General features: G+C 35.5%; 1 protein-coding gene across 2 annotated transcripts in view; it reads left to right on the top strand.

Moving 5' to 3' along the window:
- The window catches only part of PHF3 (PHD finger protein 3), an 85,678-nt gene extending 67,389 nt beyond the window's left edge, over nucleotides 1-18,289 (top strand). For both annotated transcript variants that reach the window (XM_011993060.1, XM_011993061.1), the window contains exons 7-16: nucleotides 1,946-2,093; nucleotides 2,173-2,329; nucleotides 4,104-4,220; nucleotides 6,277-6,408; nucleotides 7,293-7,428; nucleotides 9,803-9,998; nucleotides 10,501-10,648; nucleotides 12,916-13,005; nucleotides 14,959-15,154; nucleotides 15,374-18,289. In XM_011993060.1, coding sequence (XP_011848450.1) covers nucleotides 1,946-2,093; nucleotides 2,173-2,329; nucleotides 4,104-4,220; nucleotides 6,277-6,408; nucleotides 7,293-7,428; nucleotides 9,803-9,998; nucleotides 10,501-10,648; nucleotides 12,916-13,005; nucleotides 14,959-15,154; nucleotides 15,374-17,496 — 3,443 coding nt within the window. In that variant the 3' untranslated portion in view covers nucleotides 17,497-18,289. The remainder of the gene's footprint in view (nucleotides 1-1,945; nucleotides 2,094-2,172; nucleotides 2,330-4,103; nucleotides 4,221-6,276; nucleotides 6,409-7,292; nucleotides 7,429-9,802; nucleotides 9,999-10,500; nucleotides 10,649-12,915; nucleotides 13,006-14,958; nucleotides 15,155-15,373) is intronic.
- The last annotated feature ends 4,173 nt before the right edge of the window (nucleotides 18,290-22,462 follow it).

Here is a 22,462-nt window from a genome sequence, read left to right as displayed (position 1 = left end):
ACTCTGGCCATCAGCATTTAAAAACTGGGGAGAGAAGCGTTTATACAGCAAAGAAAACTAATGGGTGGCCTGTGAGGAAAGAGGAGAACTAAGACTGGTGGCCTGGAAGCCAGGTGAAGTTTCAAGAAGGAAGAAACGACCAGATGCTGTCTGGACATCTAATAAGATAAACATAAGATTGTTAAGTCTATGACTTAGCAAAATGGAAATCATTGGTGACCTTGACTAGAATGATTTTGGTGGAGCAGTAGGGAAAAAAACCAATTGTAGTGGCTTGTGAGTGAATGAAAGAGTGAGGAACTGGAGATACTGATTACAGATAACTCTCTCAAGGAGTTTTGCTGTTTAAAGAAACAAATGCTATAGTCGCTAGAAGTGGATGTGAATGTTTTTTAAAAGATACTATATCATGTTTGTAAGACTAATGGGAATGATCCAGTAGAGAGAAAGAGACAGCTAGAGAGAGATGATGATGATGATGATGTAAGAGAGAGAAGTGATAGTGTAGGTGTGAAACTCAGGAAGACACAAGAGGGGATGGGATTCACTCCACATGGAGGGAGGTATTTATCAGAAAGGTCAAGTGCATCCATTGGATAGTAGGGAAGATTGTATGTGGTAGGAGGAAGAACTCTAATGTAGGTAGGTTGGATTTGGTAATGGGAAAATGTGATAGCTGACATTTTTTCCATTTTTTCAGTGAAATATGAAGAGCAAATCAAAGAGGTTGTAGTTGAGAAGGTGGTATTGTTGATTTGATATGAGAGGAGAAAAAGTATGAAAAAGATACCTTAAAAGGTGGGAGAGCAAATTTATTAGGAAAGGTTAATAGGATTAGGGCAGAAAGTTGAGTTACCTACTTAAAACTTGTGGTTATAAATTTAAAATGACATTTGTCAGTACCAGTGCTTATTTTTCTCCCTTGTCTTTTGCCTATTTGGGTGAAGGATAAAAGTTGGCTTTTAGCAGGGTTGTGGTTTTTGCCAACACACATGTTTAAAGGAGAGAGAATAAAGGTATTAAGTATACAAGGGGCTGGTAATGGTATTGGACTATGTAACCTAAGTTTATAATGTATGAAAGTGAATACATGAAGATGGTAAAAATTATAGATTTAAGAATTGTTGGAATGAGGAGATTCTAGCATAAATGTGCTAATATAGTAAGTCAGAGTGGTGGGATGTTTGACATTGAGATTTTGGAGATGCGTGGGAATTAGTAATGATAGAATAAAAATAATTTGAAAAGCTTAGCCTTCAAATTAGTAATATTAAATGCAATTAAAACCAGAAGAGATTAATCAGTTTTGTGGTATTAGGTTATTATCTGCTCCTAATAAGTTTAGATCAAGATTTCTAAATAGCATTTAAAATTTAATTAATATATATGTGGAAAAATAACTGGCTCTAAAAGCCATTGTCTAAATTGAGGAAAGAGTGAGACCAGTTTTTAGTCACTATTCATTTTAATTAGGATTTCAGTGTCAGGAATATTTCAGTATGGACTATGGGTTCTGATAATTATTTCTTTTTTTTTTTTTTTTTTTTTGAGACGGAGTCTCGCTCTGTTGCCCAGGCTGGAGTGCAGTGGCCAGATCTCAGCTCACTGCAAGCTCCGCCTCCCGGGTTTACGCCATTCTCCTGCCTCAGCCTCCCGAGTAGCTGGGACTACAGGTGCCCGCCACCTCGCCCGGCTAGTTTTTTGTATTTTTTAGTAGAGATGGGGTTTCACCGTGTTAGCCAGGATGGTCTCGTTCTCCTGATCTCGTGATCCGCCTGCCTCGGCCTCCCAAAGTGCTGGGATTACAGGCTTGAGCCACTGCGCCCGGCCCTGATCTTATTTCTAAATAGTGACTTTTAATCAGTTTTGTTTATAATATTATGCATTAAAAAGGAAAGATATTTTTAAAAGCAATGTAATAAGTTTTGATATTTATTCAAATTAGGTACTCATGAGAAGCAAGAGATGAAAAAGAAGAAAGTTGAAAAAGGAGTGCTTAATGTACATCCTCCTGCTGCTTCTGCTTCCAAGCCTTCTGCAGATCAGATCAGGCAAAGTGTCAGACATTCTCTCAAAGATATTCTTATGAAGAGGTAACATATTATTATTATAGAAGTTTGAATAATTATGCTTTATATATTTGAAAAATAATTGAATTGTTCTAATTTTAAGACTTACAGACTCAAATTTGAAGGTACCAGAGGAAAAGGCAGCAAAAGTTGCCACAAAAATTGAGAAAGAACTTTTCTCTTTTTTTCGGGACACAGATTCTAAATATAAGAACAAATATAGAAGTTTGATGTTTAATTTGAAAGATCCTAAAAACAATGTAAGTATGCTTTGTTCATATGTTTATGTTTCCAACTTTCCTGAATACGTAGGTATCTCAGATTGTAATACAATAGATCTATAATTTATTAATTGGAGTGAGATTAGATTTCCTTTTGATGTAGAACATGTAATTTTAATGGTCTTTTTGCTACTGAAGAATTCTGCATACTAATGGATAGCATTAACCATTCAGTCTACTGAAATGCTAACCGTGTGTTAACCTGATTTATATGTTTTTTTTCTTTACTCTCCTTTACATAATCCAATTTATTAAAAAATTCATTCATATGTATTCTTCAAAAACTTTTGAGCTAAAATTTGTAACACTTTTTTTCTTAAATCTGAAAATAGCTATTTTGTACTTAAATCTGAAGATAGAGTAAAAATGCTTTTAAATTGTTTTTATTGAAATGTGATTTATTTTCTTAAGAAAATACATAACTTTAGTTCTAAAGATAGTCTTAAATATAACTTCAGTTCCAAGTATCTTTTAGCAGTAGAGTAAATGTTAATAATTTTTTTTCTTGGGATTTTGTGTTTTGGACAGAGGAAATCTGAAGGCTGTGCATGTGTGTGCATGTATGTCAGTGTTAGGTCTCAACACCAAAAGTCGGTCTCTGATAAGTACAATAAGCAAAAGTCACGCCAGTGAACATTTTAAAAGTTCGGAACATGACTGATCTCTTGTGTCTGACATTTACTTAGGTCCACCAGCAGTTTTTAACTATAGATGACTCTAGGTAACAGAATGTAATTAGATGCAACCTTTTTGCATGAAAGGTTTTCACACAACTGATACAAATTTGTTTAAGGATGTTTGCTACAGTATGTGATTTGAGATATTTTCTTGAAGTATACTAACAGAGGCTTAAAAATATACATTGTATATTCTGCCATCATGGTCCTGGATGAGATGCTTCTGGAATTACATAATCTGGAAGCTTAACTTCAGCAATTAAATAAAGATTTATTTCCCTCAGGTGTTTTTCTCTTTTTTTTGGAGACAGAGTCTTGCCCTGTCGCCCAGGCTGGAATACAATGGCGCCATCTCAGCTCACTGCAGCCTCCGCTCCCGGCTTCAAATGATTGTCCTGCCTCAGCCTCCCAAGTAGCTGGGATTACAGGCACGCGCCACCATGCCCAGCTAATTTTTGTATTTTTAGTAGAGATGGGGTTTTACCATTTTGGCCAGGCCAGTCCCAAACTTCTGACCTTGTGATCTGCCTGACTTGCCCTCCCAATGTGCTGGGATTACAGGCGTGAGCCACGGCACCTGGCCTCCCTCAGGTTTCTTTCAGGTTTCTTTCTTGCAGGTGGTTCTTTGCTCTGCAGTTTCCTCCAAGCTTGTCAGGATTTAAATATGTAAAATCTTAAAACTATGAAGACCATTACATTGAGTAAAGCTGTTAGATGCAGTACCTTCCTATACTATAGATTGCTTATTGTTATGGTTAGATTGTGTCCCTGGGTGGACTTAATACAACTTTTGGGTAGGTATTGTAATGGTTTTACTGTACATGCTTCTCCATATGTATTGATTTTTTCATGAAATGTTTGTTTTGCTGCCTTAGATAAATTCCTAGAACACAAAGCTGTCATTTAATCTCTGTGTAGTAGGTAATATATAAATAATTAAAAATTTGTAGATCAGTCTTCAAAAATTGTATCTTTATTACAAGTTTCTGTATAGTAACCACTCTTTTACTTTAAAATAGTAACCACTCTTTTAAATGTTTGTCTCCCCTTCTATTCCTGTTTTAAAATCCTTCCAGATATTATTTAAAAAAGTACTGAAAGGAGAAGTAACTCCTGATCATCTTATCAGAATGAGTCCAGAAGAACTAGCTTCTAAAGAGTTAGCTGCTTGGAGACGAAGAGAAAACAGACATGTAAGATTATCTATAAATATGCATTTGACTATCAAAATTATTTTTTTTCAGCCATTGGGTAAAAATTATACAGAGTTAAATTCACAGACTGCGCAATAACACAGACTTTCTGTTACATGCTGCTGCTTTTTTTTTTTTTTTTTGAAATGGAATCTAGCTCTATCGCCAGGTTGGAGTGCAGTGGTGCGATTTCAGCACACTGCAACCTCCACTTTCTGGGTTCAAATGATTCTCCTGCCTCAGCCTCCCGAGTAGCTGGGATTACAGGCACGCGCTGCCATGCCCAGCTAATTTTTGTATTTTTAGTCGAGATGGAGTTTCACCATGTTGGCTAGGATGGTCTCGATCTCCTGACCTCGTGATCCACTGACCTTGGCCTCCCAAAGTGCTGGGATTACAGGCATGAGCTACCGTGCCCGGCCTACATGCTTCTTTTAGTTACGTGTTCTCCATTCCTCTAGTTCTTAAATTCTGTTGGTTTCCCTGATCTTGTCAGTTTTTTTCCTCATTTTCTCCAGTTACTAGGTTACAGAATTACCTTGTGTTTTATTATAGTTTGTAAATGAGAAGGATGGGAAAAGAATTAACACTTTTCATAATTACATCTGTATTTTTCAGCAGCACAGTTTAAAGGTATTATGAATATTGGTAATTTGTAGAGCCAGATGAATTAAGTCAGAATAAAAATGTGTACAGGTTTATCTCTTATCCAAAGTTTCAAATGCCAGAAGCTCTGAAAAATAGTTATTTTCGCATAACTAATTTATTGATAAAGCTTAACCTGAATTGCCATGTATGAATGTTCATATTCACAGAAATATTGTATATTATATGGTGCTGTCTCAGACCTAACTGGAATGTTATGTAATACAGAATGTGTGCACCATGTTTCATGTTCAAATTTAAAAATTTGAAACTCACAGATAGCAAGAGTTTTTGTTTGGAGATTGTGAACTTAAAGGTACTTAGAGTACCTTTAAAAATTGAGTATGTTACTTAGAGCTATTGTGACAGTGAGATAGCCATGTTATCCAATTTTTGTATTACAATGGCATCAGAATGTTAGCCCCTTATTCTAGAAAATACTGGTTATAGTTCATATTAACTCCACATGATTTACCTGATTCTTTTGTTCATAATATTTAGTTACATCTGAGGCACTAAACCTCCATATAGACCTATGCCAGATCTAGTTTGAAGCTCATCTAGAGGCCTTGATTTGACATATCATACTTCTTCATATATTCCTTTACCTTCACGATATGTAATTTCTCCTCCTCTTATGTTTTGAAAATAATATCACCTTCTCTTCTTTACCTCCATATCCCAAATATGCACATGCCACTCTTCTGCTTTGAAACTGGCTGCGAGTATCATCTGCATCAGAAAATGGCAGCTTGTTCTTTCTTAAGGCCATGTACCTGATTTTTCTTTAAAGGATAATTTGTACTTAACAAAGAGAGTCCCATCTATGCCCTCCTTAACCTGTTCTATTCCTGGCTACCTTTTTACTACTTCTCGTTATACTTGCTTCATTTTGATGTTTTGTTGCTAAGCTTGTTCAACTGAATTTTCAAGGTCACTAAGCAGGTTTAGTTAGGAGTTAACTAATAAAGGACTACCAGATCAGTCGTTGGATTAAACTGCTGTTGTGGGGGATGTTAGAACATTGAATTAGGAATTTAAGAGCGAGATAGTTCCTATTTCCCTGTGGCAGCTGCTAAAAAGTACTGAATCAGCAAACAGATTTCAAATATAAATACTATGTTTCACCACTTTGCAAATTACTTTGGACCTCATTTGCCTCCTGATATAAATGTACATGTCAGCTTCTCATGGTTGAGGTATGGGGTCTAATTCTTATAACCCCAGTGCTTAAAACTGTCTCTGGCATATAACAGTACTCAGAATATGTTTGTTATATGAGACATTACCTTAAGATTAAAAGTCATCTGTGATGATGCGTTTATTTTTAGGTAAGCTCTTCTTATTTAAGGTGTACATTTGGAAATACATATTTTAAGTTTAATATTTTTTAAGAAGTATTTTCTGTTAGACCATAGAAATGATTGAGAAAGAGCAGAGAGAAGTGGAACGACGGCCAATCACCAAAATAACTCATAAAGGTGAAATAGAAATTGAGAGTGATGCCCCAATGAAAGAACAGGAAGCAGCCATGGAGATTCAGGTAAGGCTAGATATACCATGTTTTATAGCTCAAAACATGAAGATTCAGAAAAAGTTTGTCTAATGTTTTTAAAGTAGAGAAAAGAATTTTAAAATATGCATCCATTTCAAAGTGGCCTATTTTATTGGTTTAGTGGTTTTTTGAGTGTTGAGTAATGTTTCTCTTAGTGTGCAAATTGTGTTATAGGTACCTGTTAAATAGTTATTACAATGTAGATTCCTGGAGTGCTCTGACTTAGTGAATTTCTTTTTATTTTTTTGGTGGGATGGAGTCTTGCTTTGTTGTCCAGGCTTGAGTGCAGTGGAGCAGTCTCGGCTCACTGCAACCTCCACCTCCCAGGTTCAAGCGATGCTGCCACCTCAGCCTCCCAAGTAGTTGGGATTACAGGCATGCGCCAACACACCCAGCTAATTTTTGTATTTTTAATAGAGATAGAGTTTCACCATGTTGGCCAGGCTGGTCTCAAACTCCTGACCTCAAGTGATCTGCCCACCTCGGCCTCCCGAAATGCGGGGATCACAGGTATTAGCCACTGTGCCTGGCCTGACTTAGTGAATTTTTTAGTAGGCTTTAGAAATCTGTAAGTGCTTCTTAGGCAGATTGTCATTTGATAGGTGGCATAGCTTTTCTTATTTTCAAAAATCAGTGAAGAAATAATTTGATGTCTTATTAAAAGCCTTGAAGAATGGGGGATGTTTAAATTTTTGCTCTTTTAAGTTACAGTTAAAAGTTAGCATTCATTTTCTTAAGAAATAGTAAAAAAAAAAAAACCTATATGGAACAATTTCATTTTGGAAAAATATAAATGGAAAATATAGATTGATTTTGATAATTGAGGCCAAATTTTATCAGCTAAAACTAATTTTTACTTTCACTTACGTTAGGAACCAGCTGCCAATAAGTCACTGGAGAAGCCAGAAGGATCTGAAAAACAAAAAGAGGAGGTTGACTCTATGTCTAAAGATACTACTAGTCAACACAGACAACATCTTTTTGATCTCAATTGCAAAATTTGCATAGGTAATTGGAAGTTTTTTCTTCCTAAAATTTTGCATTCATTATGAAAGAAGGATATTTGTGTACTAGTATATGTAATTTAAGTAGGTTTTGTTTTCTCAGTATTGGTGGTGAGGCACTCACTCACAGTTAAGCTTTCGTGTGACTAGTTTTCTGGGTTGAGGTATAGTTTGATACTGTAGTGTAGTCTACTATCTAGACCTAATTATACCATACATGATTTGAACCTAAAAACTCTTCTTGCCGGAGTCAGATGACAAGAATTTAACCATTAGAATGAACATCAAAAATTATGGGCAGTTGTGATGATACTGTCATTTACTAAAGTAAAGGAGTAAAATAGCATTTATATTTTATTATTATATATAACATAAGACAAATCGGAAACTGAAATTACTTTTTTGTAAAAAAGCTTTTTATTTTTAAGAGCAGTTTTAGGTTCATAGCAAAATTGAGAGGAAGTTACAGAGATTTCCCATATACCTGCTTCCTCCCTACGTGCATAGTCTCCGCTGTTACCAACATCCCACACCAGAGTGGTACAGTTATTACAGCTGACGAACCTACAGTGAAAAATAGTGACCCCAAATCCATAGTTTACATTGGCGTTCACTCTTTAGAGTTGTACATTCTGTGGGTATGGACAAATGTGTAAAGACATGAATCTAGCATTATAATATTATACAGAGTATTTTCACTGCCCTAAAAATCCTCTTTTGTCTGTCTATTCATCCCTTCCCCCAACACCCCCACCAACCCCTGGAAACCACTGATCTTTTCACTGTCTGTAGTTTTCAGAATATTGTATAATTGAAATCATCTAGTATGTAACATTTTCAGATTGGCTGCTTTCACTTAGTAATATGCATTTAAGTTTCTCCTATGTCTTTTCATGGGTGGATAGCTCATTTCTTTGTAGCATTGAATAATATTCCATTGTCTGGATATATAGTTTTTATAGTTTATCCATTTACTTAATGTAGGAGATCTTGTTTTATTACAAGTTTTGGCAATTACGAATGAAACTAGTATAAACATCTGTGTGCAGCTTTTTGTGTGGATGTGTTTTCAACTCCTTTGGGTAAATACCATGGAGCACAGTTGCTGGATCGTATGGTAAGAGTATGTTTATCTTTTAAGAAACCTCCAAACTATTTTTCACAGAGGCTGTGCCATTTTGCCTTCCTGCCAGCAATGAATGAGAGTTCGCCTGCTAGCAATGAATGAGAGTTCCTGTTGCTCTACATCCTTGCTAGCATTTGGTGTTTTCAGTATTCTAGATTTTGGCCATTCTAATAGGTGTATAGTGGTATCTCTCTGTTGTTTTACTTTGCATTTTCCTGATGTAGCATCTTTTCATGCTTATATGCCACCTGTATAGCTTCTCTGGTGAGGTGTCTCTTCAGACATGTAGAGTCATGAGCTGTTGCTGTATAATCCAAACCTGGATACACATATACAGGTTTGTCTTAGTTCTTCATGTTACATCTCGAGACTATTAGAATTTGGTGTGGTTTAGTTAAAAAAAAATTATCAAGAATTAAGAAACCTGTTTTAGGTTCTAGTAATCATATTTTCATTTTAGCTTGTCTGAGTTTTTTAACATTCTCTTCTTCTAATTTTTCACATCACTAAGAGAGGAATTACACTGTCTACTCTAGGGGTCCTCAACTGCCAGGCCACAAACCTGTACGGTCCATGGCTTGTTAGGAACTGGGCCTCACAGCAGGAGGTGAGCGGTGGGCCAGTGAGCATTACTGCCTGAGCTCTGCCTCCTGTCAGATCAACAGTGGCATTAGGTTCTCATAGGGGTACAAACCCTATTGTGAACGGCACATGTGAAGGATCTAGGTTGGGTGCTCCTTATGAGAATCTAACTATGAATGCTTGATGATCTGAGGTGTGACGGTTTCATCCTGAAACCATCTCTCTCCCTCCATCCCGCTGTCCATGGGAAAATTGTCTTCCATAAAACTGGTTACTGGTGATAAAAAGGTTGGGGACTGCTAATCTTGTCCATATTTACTCATTATATGTTTTACTTGTAGGAAATAATTATCAAGTGATTTTAAGGGGAAATTAACTTTATTATAGGTAGAACCATGCACGATTTGCTTTGAATTGCATTTCAGATAAGCTTAGGTCCCTGTATATAGAAGAGGACTGGAATGGGGAGAACACTGGTGAACTTTCTGCTGATTCTTAAATGTGGTTGTAACATAACTAAATGATGACAATTAGATATAACCCCAGGAAAGGTATGGTTACTCAACAATCGAATCATAGAACCTGAATAACTTTAGAAAGTGAAAATGGGTCAAGTTATAAAAGTTGTGGTTAATAACAATTGTGGTTTTTTGGTGTATTCTGGGCTTAGGTCGAATGGCACCACCTGTAGATGATCTTTCTCCAAAAAAAGTAAAAGTTGTTGTAGGAGTAACTCGTAAACATTCAGACAATGAAGCAGAAAGTATAGCAGATGCGTTGTCTTCAACCTCAAATATTTTGGCTTCCGAATTCTTTGAGGAGGAGAAACAAGAGTCTCCAAAGTCAACATTCTCTCCTGCTCCACGGTAATTTTTTCTGTTGTAAATTCTGTAATACTCATCATAGATCTTTGCCAGATTGTACTTGCAAGTCTTCGAAAACAGAAAAGTGACATTTTGGGAACTTTCATTTGAGAAAGTAACTGTACTTTCCTGTACTTTGAGGTAAAACAAGACTTTGAAAGTAAATTTATTTTGAGTGGTTTGAGTGAGAGATTTGAGTGTGTGGGGAAACAGCTTTAAATTCTCTTTAATTGTGCTGGTCCCAAAAGTCAGGGATAGATTATTAAAGAAGAAATGCTTGCACTTTTCTCGATCTTAGTTCTCCTAAGCCAGCCAAAAGGGAAGATTTTGTAAATCATAACTATGTAAATATGAATGTAATTTTATAAAATAAAAGTATAAACTCTTTGTCAGTAGCCTCATATTTTGGCCTTCTTCACATGCTAAAATACGAGTAACTGATGACTAAGTAGAACATTGATTTATTCATCAGCTTGTCTTTAGGCTTTTTAATGTCATTTTCTAGTCCAGAGATGCCTGGAACTGTTGAGGTTGAGTCTACCTTTCTGGCTCGATTGAACTTCATCTGGAAAGGTTTTATCAACATGCCTTCTGTGGCAAAATTTGTTACCAAAGCCTATCCAGTATCTGGCTCCCCTGAATACCTGACAGAGGTACTGTGAACTTTTCTGCTCTTCTGTGCATGAATTGATATGTGTGTTTCTGAAAGTAATTGACAGGGAAATAAGACAGAGTTAGTAATAAAAATATTTATTAACAATGATTCTTAAACAGTTCAAGTAATATAATTATGAGTTAACAAATGGATCTTTAGAATTGTGAAATAAACTATACTCTGAAAGTTTTAAACTCCCATGTCCTGTACTTTTCCCAAGATGTACTGCCTCACTGTGTCAGATAATTAAAAATCAATGAGAGTCTACATGGATATCCAAGTTTTTCTTTGAACACACACTTAAATAAAAGATTTACATATTTTTGGCCTTTAACGTTAACCCATTGAGATTTTTTTGTTGAACAAGTCTCCTGATTTCCCCACTGCTTGTGTTTCCCCATCTTCATGACTACTGTTCTTACCTGCCTATTTCTGTGAATGTGGCTTATGTAGACCAGGAGTTGAAGCTTTACAGCTATTTGAAAACCAGTGAAACTAGTGACTATAGTTGCTGCAAGTGACACCCTTGGTTGGTTTTACACCTGAGGGAAATAGGAAGAAATTATGTGTTATTTATGGAAAATAAGCAGCAGTAACATTATAATATTGTGATAAATGTGACAATGACATTTTTGAACTATTTTAAAGGAAATGTATTTTTGTATGTGTATAGAAGGAAAATAAGTCAGTACATATATACTGTATTTATATTGAGATCATATTTTGCTATCTTGCTCTTATCTTACCTTTTTCATTTATTCTCCATCGCTGATTTTAAAGAATTAAAAGATTGTAAAAAGTTCCTTTTAGTATTTGGAAAAGCCTAAATCATTTGCCTGGTTTTTTTTTTTTTTTTTAAGGCTAACATAAATTTTACTTTTCTTTGGATTAGGCTGCGATTAGTTTAATTCAGTATAATATTGTTTATGTAATGTTTATATCAGTTTATTTGGTTAGCAGTTGTGGGGTGTTTTTTTTTTTTTTTTTTTTGGAGACAGAGTCTTGCCCTGTCGCCCTGGCTGGAGTGCAGTGATGTGATCTCGGCTTACTGCAACCTCTGCCTCCCGGGTTCAAGCCATTCTCCTGTCTCAGCCTCCCATGTAACTAGGATTAACAGACATGTGCTACCACACCTGGCTAATTTTTGTATTATTAGTAGAAACGTGGCTTCACCATGTTGGCCAGGCTGGTCCCAAACTCCTGACCTCAAGTGATCTGCCTGCCTCTGCCTCCCAGAGTACTGGGATTACAGATGTGAGCCACTGTGCCCAGCCTAGCAGTGTGTTTTCGATTAATAAACAGACTAATCAATTTTATATACAGTTTGCTTGATAAATATTTAAAAAATGTGGGCTTCATAAGAGAAAAATGAATTAGACCCATGATGTTCTTCTTGAACAAATCTGTTTAGAGATTTATTGTTTGGTCAGTCCATGGTGAAGATAATTCTTTAAATGGAGAGGTAAGCCCTTAACTACAAAACCCTTTTGATTTTAAACAAAATTATTATTTTCCTCTCCGAGACACAGTTTTTATGTGATTGCTGTCCAGATTTTTCACTTCCATTTTGTACCTGTTTTTAGTTTGAGACTAAACTCCCAAATCAAATATTTTAAAGTAGTTAATAATTTAAATAAACAATTGAATTTAATATCAATTATGTTTTTATGATTTTCCTCAGTCTTCATGGAAAAAATAGGAATGTACTGAATAAAGTTAAATATTCTTAATTGCTTTTATGTGTAATCATCTGTTTTCAGAAGGATTATGCCTTTAAAAAAAAACCTTGAATTATTACAATATTATTCTCCTTTGTGCAAAAATACACTCTGTAATTAGATTTGGTAACCTTTGAAGTTCCACTGTTAATTATTAAGGAATTTTCCTGCCTACTACTACCAAAAGGGGAGGTTACAATCTCTGCTAATATTCTGAAATGTGTTGTGTTCTTTCTGAATTGTTAATGTGGTATGCTTGCCATTGCTTCCCTTTTCCATCTTTCATAGTGAGATTGGGCATGAACTAAGACTCTTTCTTAGTAGCTGTATTTTAGACATCAGTCATTTTTAGTTGGCATTTTAAGTAAAGCCTAATTGCTCTCTCTTTATTATCTTGTTTTCTGATAACATTTTTCATAATCTTTTTATTTACTTGTTCTTATTACTGTTTCAGATTAGTCTTAGAACCAAATTTGTATGAATTACTAATGTCATAATAAAAATAATCTATATATATTGATTTTTTTTTTTTTTTTTAAAACCACAGGACCTACCAGATAGTATTCAAGTAGGTGGCAGGATATCACCTCAGACAGTTTGGGATTATGTGGAAAAAATAAAAGCATCAGGAACCAAGGTGAGGAAAACTTTTTTCACTATACCAACATGGGAAAATGTTTAGAAAGTAAACAGTTCAGAATTATTTTGCAAGGGTGCAAGGTCTCCTGGGGAAAGGAGGCAATACACATTTTAAGTCTACATAACACACCTCACAAAACTGAACAAAAGCCATTTGCTGAGGCTATAAACAGTACAGCATTTTTTTTTTCCTCTCGTCTTCTGGGATGCTCTCTTTGTGGCTTCTCTTAATGTTTTAGAAGAAATGTTTTAGAGTAAATATTGAAATTCACCCTGGAATTTTGTCTTACTTCTATTATAGACATGTGTTTGAGTGAGGGCACAGCTAAGCTATTGTAAAAGAAAGAATCTAAAATATAGTGACTCAAAGAATATAGAAGTTGATTGGAGTGTTGTCCTCAGCAGTCAAACATACCAAATAGGAATAAATGAGGAATACCTGTCTAGTTGTTTCAAAGGCAAATTGCAGTCATCAACTTCCATTGGAAAGAACCTAGTCACATAGCCATACATAGGTGCTAGGGAGGCTGGGAAATGTAATTTTTATTGGATGGCCATGTACCCAGCTAAAAGTTAAGGGCTTCTCATTAGTAATAGGAGGAAAGGAGAAAAGATACTGTGAAATGGCTCTATCACAATAATATTTCTCCTTTTCCTTTTTCTCTCTACATTTTCTTTTCTTTTCTTTTTTTTTTCTTTTTAACTTATAGAATATTATTACTACAGAGGAAAATTTAATCATTAGAAGAAATTGTTTTTCCCTCCAGGGGATATGATAGTACCTAGTATATTACAGTCATTCAATAAATAAATCTTGAATAAATAAATGTTACTTTTTTGCCTCTTTTTCTAGAAGTCTCTAGTTTTCCTTTGGAATGAACCAAAATGGATAATCTTAAGCTGAAAAGAATGTTTTGTTCCAATATAGATTTTAGAATTTAAATCGATGTAGTGTTAAAATACAAATTAAAGCACTAATAAAAATGAGAAGTATTACTCTTGGGCATTTTGAGAATCAGTCTTGAATCCACACATATATTACTGCCCAACACTTTATAGTATATTCCAATATAACAGATTTAAACACGCTGTAATAGTTGTTACTAACATACATATGGTGATTTTTACTCTAAAAGAGGGCAGTTTAGATGACACACATTTTATAAGAGATAGAGTCATATTTCAGCTCATTCACGTTTTCCTTAGGAGCTTGCATCAGTTTTAGGCTTTGCAGCAAATCTGGCTCTCCCATTTCGGCCATATACCATCATGAAAAAAACATTGTTTTTGAACACTACCAAATTAGTAACAAATTAGGACTGTCTTTTCTATCTGAAACAAAGCCGGGAACCTAGAGGCAAGCAAGAAAATTCCTGAGTAAGCCAAATTACTTTACAAAATTTATGGTCTATATGTGTTTAAGGTCTCTTCATCCAGCCCTTTTTATTTCTAAATTCAGTGCCTAGTAACTGGATTATTAGTAGATTTCTCTGTTGTGTATATAAATGTATAGTAGGGTGGAAGTATTGGGTGCTTTGAGTTCCCAGTGGGTCAAGAACATAGGCAGCCCTTTGTGGAGGTTACAGCATTGGAAATCACGATATAGTATAGATATTAGAAGACTTGGGTTTCAGTATCATCTCTGCCACTGACACATTTGTATCTGTCACCTTCATAAAAGTCGTTAATCACCTTGGGACTCCATTTCTTTACGTTTCCCTAAGAAGTGTAAGCCATCAGATAAAACAAATCCATCAGTGGATCAGTAAAGATCTTTTCCTAAGAGTTACTTCCTTTTAATATTCTCTTCTGTATTTAGGTTGGTAAACCATGTTATTTGGTACTATCATTATAAAGTTCAGTAGATTATTACTAATTGAGAAATAGTTTTAAAACCAAGATACTCTTTAGCTTATTATCTTAAACAATCATTTGTTCTTTTCTTGAACAGGAAATTTGTGTGGTTCGCTTCACACCAGTAACTGAAGAAGATCAAATTTCTTATACTTTGCTCTTTGCATACTTCAGTAGCAGAAAGCGCTATGGAGTAGCTGCTAACAACATGAAGCAGGTTAAAGATATGTACCTTATTCCTTTGGGTGCCACAGATAAAATTCCACACCCTCTTGTGCCTTTTGATGGACCTGGTAGGTATACGTTTTAATAATAGGATAAGAATGAAATAACATGGGAGGTGGGACCAGAGTGAAAAGACTGATTCTGCCTTCTTTCTCAGGATCCAGCTGTCTAGAGATGGCTTTACAGGGCCAGGCATCATTTAATATCCTGTAATAAGTTAGAGGCAGAATTTTACCCTTTTTTGTAATGATCGAAAATAATGAATTAATGTTTTTGGTTTTATACAGGGCTTGAACTGCATAGACCTAATCTATTGTTGGGCTTAATTATTCGTCAGAAACTGAAGAGGCAGCACAGTGCCTCTGCTAGTACGAGTCATATAGCTGAGACTCCTGAAAGTGCACCAATAGCATTGCCACCTGATAAAAAAAGTAAAATAGAAGTTTCTACAGAAGAAGCACCGGAGGAAGAAAATGACTTTTTTAATTCCTTTACAACTGTATTACACAAGCAGAGAAATAAACCTCAGCAGAATCTTCAGGAAGACCTTCCAGCAGCAGTTGAACCTTTAATGGAAGTCACCAAACATGAGCCACCAAAACCTTTAAGATTTCTTCCTGGCGTATTGATTGGCTGGGAAAATCAACCTACTACTCTGGAATTAGCAAATAAACCTCTTCCTGTGGATGATATACTTCAAAGCCTTTTGGGCACCGCTGGTCAAGTATATGACCAGGCTCAGTCAGTGATGGAACAAAACACTCTTAAAGAAATTCCATTTTTAAATGAGCAGACCAACTCAAAAACAGAAAAAATAGATAATGTGGAAGTCACTGATAGTGAAAACAAGGAGATAAAAGTTAAAGTAGATAATCTTTCAGAATCCACAGATAAGTCAGCAGTAATAGGAGAAGAAACATCAGTAGTAGGATCCTCTTCCATTTCTGCAGGGCCTTTGACGAGTCTTAGTCTCAGAGGTAAACCACCAGATGTTTCTACAGAAGCATTTTTAACAAATTTATCGATTCAGTCAAAACAAGAGGAAACTGTGGAGAGTAAAGAGAAAACATTAAAAAGACAGCTTCAGGAAGATCAAGAGAATAATTTGCAAGATAACCAGACTTCAAATAGTTCTCCATGCAGATCTAATGTAGGAAAAGGAAACATAGATGGTAATGTGAGCTGTAGTGAAAACCCTGTTGCTAATACAAGGTCTCCACAGTTTATCAACCTGAAAAGGGATCCTAGGCAAGCAGCAGGACGAAGTCAGCCTGTAACTACTTCAGAAAGCAAAGATGGAGATAGTTGCAGGAATGGAGAAAAACATATCCTTCCTGGTCTGTCACACAACAAGGAGCACTTAACAGAACAAATGAATGTAGAGGAAAAGTTGTGTTCTGTAGAGAAAAACTCATGTGTTCAGCAGAGTGACAATTTAAAAGTTGCACAAAACTCGCCATCAGTAGAAAACATACAGACTTCTCAGGCAGAACAAGCAAAACCCTTACAGGAAGATATTTTAATGCAAAATATTGAAACTGTGCACCCATTTCGAAGAGGATCAGCAGTAGCGACATCTCATTTTGAAGTTGGAAACACATGTCCATCAGAATTTCCTTCTAAAAGCATCACCTTTACTTCCAGAAGCACCAGCCCCAGAACAAGTACAAACTTTTCACCCATGAGGCCACAGCAGCCCAGCCTTCAGCATCTGAAGTCTAGCCCACCTGGATTTCCATTTCCAGGGCCTCCTAATTTTCCCCCACAAAGCATGTTTGGATTTCCACCACATTTGCCACCTCCATTACTTCCCCCTCCAGGCTTTGGCTTTGCTCAAAATCCCATGGTTCCCTGGCCACCTGTTGTTCATCTCCCAGGTCAGCCACAGCGTATGATGGGTCCTCTCTCACAAGCATCAAGGTATATAGGCCCACAGAATTTTTACCAGGTTAAAGACGTTCGGAGACCAGAAAGGCGCCATAGTGACCCTTGGGGTAGGCAAGACCAACAGCAACTGGATAGGCCATTTAATAGGGGTAAAGGGGACCGCCAGAGATTTTATAGTGATTCACACCACTTGAAAAGAGAGCGACATGAAAAGGAATGGGAGCAAGAATCTGAAAGGCATAGACGCAGAGACAGAAGCCAAGACAAGGACAGAGACAGAAAAAGCAGGGAGGAAGGGCATAAAGATAAAGAGAGGGCACGGTTATCACATGGTGATCGAGGAACAGATGGAAAAGCAAGCAGAGATAGTAGGAGTGTAGACAAGAAGCCAGATAAACCTAAAAGTGAAGACTATGAGAAGGACAAAGAACGAGAAAAAAGTAAACATAGAGAAGGAGAAAAGGACAGGGATAGGTACCACAAAGATAGGGACCACACTGACAGAACTAAAAGCAAAAGGTAAAATTTGCAGGCTGCTTCAGGATTACATTTAAATAACTGTTAAATGTTGTATCTTGTAAACAAAAGAAAGATTGCCTGCTAGGATTGTGCCATCTTTAAAATTTTTACTATCAGTTATTTGCAGAACAGTAAATTCTGTGTGTTGGTGCAGAGTGTCCTGTACCAGTGCTCATCATCCCTTCTTCATACCAACTGTCCCTAGTTAGGAATTTAATATTTTTAAAAATTTTACATTGCTGTATATTCAAAGATTTGTTTTATTAATATGCAATAAAGGCTTAGAAATTTTAGTTTTATTCCTTAATTGGTAAATATGGTTAACTATGGAATATATTTACTGCCTCTAGTGAATGTCCTTTATATAATGACTAATTTGGGAGTAATGTGTGGCTCTGTAAGTTTGTTTTAAATTGCACTGTTTTTAAAGAAACTGTAGAGGAGCAACAAAAATCCAAACAACTTCGTAATCAGATTATGCTAATCATTTAGTTGAGCAGTTTTTGACCAAGAATCAGAAGCCCAAGGGTACATTTATTGCTTTAATCTGCACTCATTGAAGTCATTTATTACCATGTACTACAGCTTTGTGGTAGGTCATTGTTTTCATTTTCATTTTTGGCTCTTCAGAAACTTGAATACTTAAGCTTGTACATGATCTTGTGTTTTGCTATCCTTTTTACTGTAAAATGTACATATTTTAAGGGATATTTTGATTCTAAATATGATAAAAGAATTTCTCACCTATTCTGTGTGTGTGACTTGAAATTCAGTAGTAAAAGAATTTCTTCTTTAAAGCTTTAATTACCTTCAACCATTGATTTTTCATTACTCAGCCAAGAACATATAGACATAGCTATCTATGTCAGGCATTAGATGAGGGGAAAAACAATTTTTTAAAATCTTAAATTATAGGCTGAGATGAATTGTGTAGTTCTAAAGAGGCTAGAATTTAGAACTACTTGTGAAACACTGTGCAGCTATAGCCCCCTTTTAGGTAAGTTTCTGAAAACTTTTACACCATCAGAGTTTGGTACTCTGACTCACTCATCATTAAAATTAAAGACCACAGAACTTGAAGAGAAATATGTTTTGAATCTTTTTATAAAATGTGATTTAGCCTAATTTGTAAAGTAACTGTACAGTTTCGTATACTAGTTTTACTTGAAAAAAAAAACATATGAAAACTATTAATTCAAATCTAAATTTATTTAAACCCTAAAACACATGGTTTTGATGGCTGTAATTTAAAGCAAGAGCTATCAAATGATGCTGACCAAAAAAAAAAAAAACAAAAAAACAAAAAAAACTCCCAAAAAACAAAGAGAACTCAGTATATTTACTTACCTGTATTAATGAAGAAAAATATAAATAATTCCACAAAATCAAGATTGATTGTTTTCCTAAAGAACTTGGTTTTGAAACAGAATTATCCTTGTTATTTTTGCTGGAGAGAAGGGAGAAAATTCGGAACCAAACATTCTATCTAATTTGCAATGACTTGCAGTACTTTTTTCCCTACTTTATCCTCTGAAATTTGTCGTCATAAAGTTCTAAAACAGAGGACTTGTGTTTAAATAAAGCCCATTTAACTTTGGTCCACTTTTCTTTTGGAAATTAACTTGTTAGAAAACAAATTCCCAAACAAAACAAAATCTAAGTCATAATTTGCACCAGTACAAAGAAATTGCTGTCAGGGTTTTACACATTAAAAACAAAAACATTAGTTTTTCAATTTCAAATGTATATGTTATCAGTACATCTACCTTTACTGGTTGAGGGATTATCAGACTCCAGATTTCTTTTGCAAGATGAAAGTAAAAAATAATGGGTTAATGAATGAAAACAAGCTTTTAGGTCAGTTTTTGATCACCTCTTAGCTAATAGTTTCTTCTACATATCTAAAATTCTTTAATCAGATCTGATTGAATCTGGATACATGTTTTTAAAATAGCAAGGCCCATATAGCCTCCTATTAGGGATGAGCATCTCTTGGGGTTAGAGGCAGATCTTGTAACTGCTGATCGACTGAAACATTGTGTGGAGAGTAGGAAAAGTATGGTCATATTAACTATTTGAGGTTTTCCTTTTGAGGAAAAAAGAAAATAAGCAGAGTTTTCAACGAGTAGTAGATCCAAAGCCATTCTCAGTCCCAGGTACAACTAGCCTTATACAAACTAGTGAATTACATGAATTTCATCTTTCAGTTTCTCCTGTTTCAAGAAAAACCTGCTCCTTAAAAAATGTTATACACTTAAAAAAACTTGAGTCATCTTAAGACAGTGAATGCATACCTCTATTAGATAAAAGTACCAGGGCATCTCAGTACCTGTAAAGTTCACCCCATGTGATCTTTGTGGCAATCAGAAAGCCTCCATGAGCCCTCTGTAAGGCATCCCTGGTTTTGAGCACTTAGTGTAAACATTGGTCAACTCAAAGGTGAAGGCTTAGAGCTGAGGAATCTGGAACTTAGAGTTGGGAAACTTGGCCAGGTTATCCTGCTGTTGTCAGAGCAGGGATCCTAGCTCAGTTGTCCTTTTCTCTACAGTCCATGTGCTTAGCAATTGTGCTCTGAGAATTGAGAATGAGGAAAAGAAGCAAAAGCCTGGATCATATATACCTTTCATAGCCCTCTTGCTTTGCATTCCACCGAACTGTCAGAAACCCTTCACTGAGCAACCCAACTCTTCAGCGTGAGCCAGAAGACATAACCAAAAACCTGTAAGTTATTTTGTACAGATTTGCAAAATTTAATCACAAATCATAATTCTGTATTCCTGTTTTCTATTGCTGCTGTGATGAATCACTACAAGTGTAGTGGCTTAAAACCACACAAATTTATGATCTTACGGTTCTGTGGATCAGAAGTCTATGCAGATCTCACTGGGTAAGATCAAGATGTCAGCAAGATGCATTCATTTTCTGGAGGCTTTCGGGGAGATTCCCTTTTTTTATTTTGGCCTTGGTTTCTATCTTCTAGAGGGCACCCAATTTCCTTGGCTCATGATCCCTTTCTCCATATTTAAAGACAGCAATGTGGGACCCAGTCTTTCTCTACTATCTCTGACCTTCCCTTCTGATTCCCTCTTCTACAAAGGACCCTTGTGGTTACATTGTTGACCCCAACCAGATAATCCAGGGTAATCTTCCTATTTTAAAGTCAGCTGATTAGCAACTTATATTCCAGCTGTGACCTTAATTCCCTATTATCATGTAACCTAATATATTTACAGGTATTCCAAGGATTGAGGTGTAGACATCTTTTGGGGGGCCATCATGTTCCACAGCCCTTGACTCACTAATTGTAGCTTATTGTGGGTGAATTAATCTTAAATCTTTATAGAATAGTTAAGGCCATAGTAAATACATGTTAAAAATGTAAGAACAATAACACCAGCAGTAGGGAAGAAATTGGAGTGAGAAGCCCCTCCATGTTAACGTGTGTGTTAAAACTACCCCTTAACAGGTAACTTTGTTGTTCCCAAGTTTTTAATAGTAGCTGTGTTTTTAAAGTTTATGAACCACTGAAATGCATTATGAGAGCTTGATAGTGAACCAGATCTTAGTAAATCAGTATTTTAATATTTGGATATACTAGTTGTACTGTGCTCATCTTCTCAGATCCCTCTAACACTGGTCAGGCTACAACTTACTAATGACTACAAAGAACTGTATACATAATCAGGTTTATTTCTGTCTCTTAAAGCAAATTGCAAATAAAATTGGTTACTGCTTTTAAAAAGGTGCCAAACACCCTAATTCTTTGATTTCTGTTTCACAAAGAATTATAGTAGGTAATACGTAGAACAAGAAAGTAGTTGAGTTGAAAACAAATATTAGATCAGTAGCTAGAAGTCCTTTGAAAGCTTGAGTTCACCCTGTCAAGTTTCATCTTATAGATAGATGCGGAACAGAGTCATTGAGGGAAATAGCCTAAGCACTAAAGGACAATGAATCCAATATAACTCCAAATACCCCCAAAATACTTTTTCTATGTAATAATTGTGTGCATGTCCATGTGTGTGTATATATATGTATATGTTAGCCCAAGCTGTCTTAAAAATACTTATTTTAAGATAATTTTGTCCTCAAAGTAATTTTTTTTTTCAGGAACTTATTCTTTAAAAGGAGACTGAAAAGGTAAATATTACTGCACCTTATTTTATAAAAATGTTCCGTTTACATTCAACACTTTGAGAAACCTCGTGACATTTATAGTAAAACTATCTTAAAAGTCTTTCTGTAGCAGTCATTTTTATTTCATACTGGAAAAGCATTTCACATAGGAAATCATCAACACCATCATCACCAGGGTAGCAAAATTGGAAGCAGGAATAGTGTTAATTTGTTACATGAAGTTTGCAGGGTTTTAAGGTGAAAAATATATTTTTCAAGTCATTTTGATTTATGGGAGAATAGGCAGCAGTTTTCAGTTCCTAAATATTGTGTGCCTATTCTGCAAGCACAATTTTCTGCATTTGGAATTCAATGATGAGCAAAATGGGAAAGTTCCAATTTTGTGGAGATTACAGGTAGAAGACAAGTTATAAAATCTGAACGTAAAATTGCAACTGTGAAAAGCTTTAACGCAGCAATTCTCAAACTTTTGGTTTCAAGACCCCTTACACTCTTAGAAATGGAAAATGCCAAAGCTTTTGTTTATATGGTTTATATCATTAGCATACTAAGAAAGTCAAATGATAAACATTAAAAATATTTATTAATGATAATCTCATCTGTTAATACAACATTTATATAAATGTTAGCTTCCAAACTAGTAAGAAGAGTGTCATTGTCTTCATTTTTGCATATTTCCAATTTCTAACTTAGGGCTGGATTCTCTTACGTGCTCTGCATTCAGTGTTTTGTAGTATGTCGTTTTATTTGAAATATATGAAGAAAATCTGTTAATATGTTCATTCGTTTTTGGGAAAGGGAGGACTCCGGATTCCTTGAAAATATCTCAGGGG

The sequence above is a fragment of the Mandrillus leucophaeus genome, unplaced genomic scaffold, assembly GCF_000951045.1.
Source record: "Mandrillus leucophaeus isolate KB7577 unplaced genomic scaffold, Mleu.le_1.0 Scaffold424, whole genome shotgun sequence".
NCBI classification, from domain to species: Eukaryota; Metazoa; Chordata; class Mammalia; order Primates; family Cercopithecidae; genus Mandrillus; species Mandrillus leucophaeus.
This window is presented reverse-complemented; position numbering and strand designations above follow the sequence as displayed.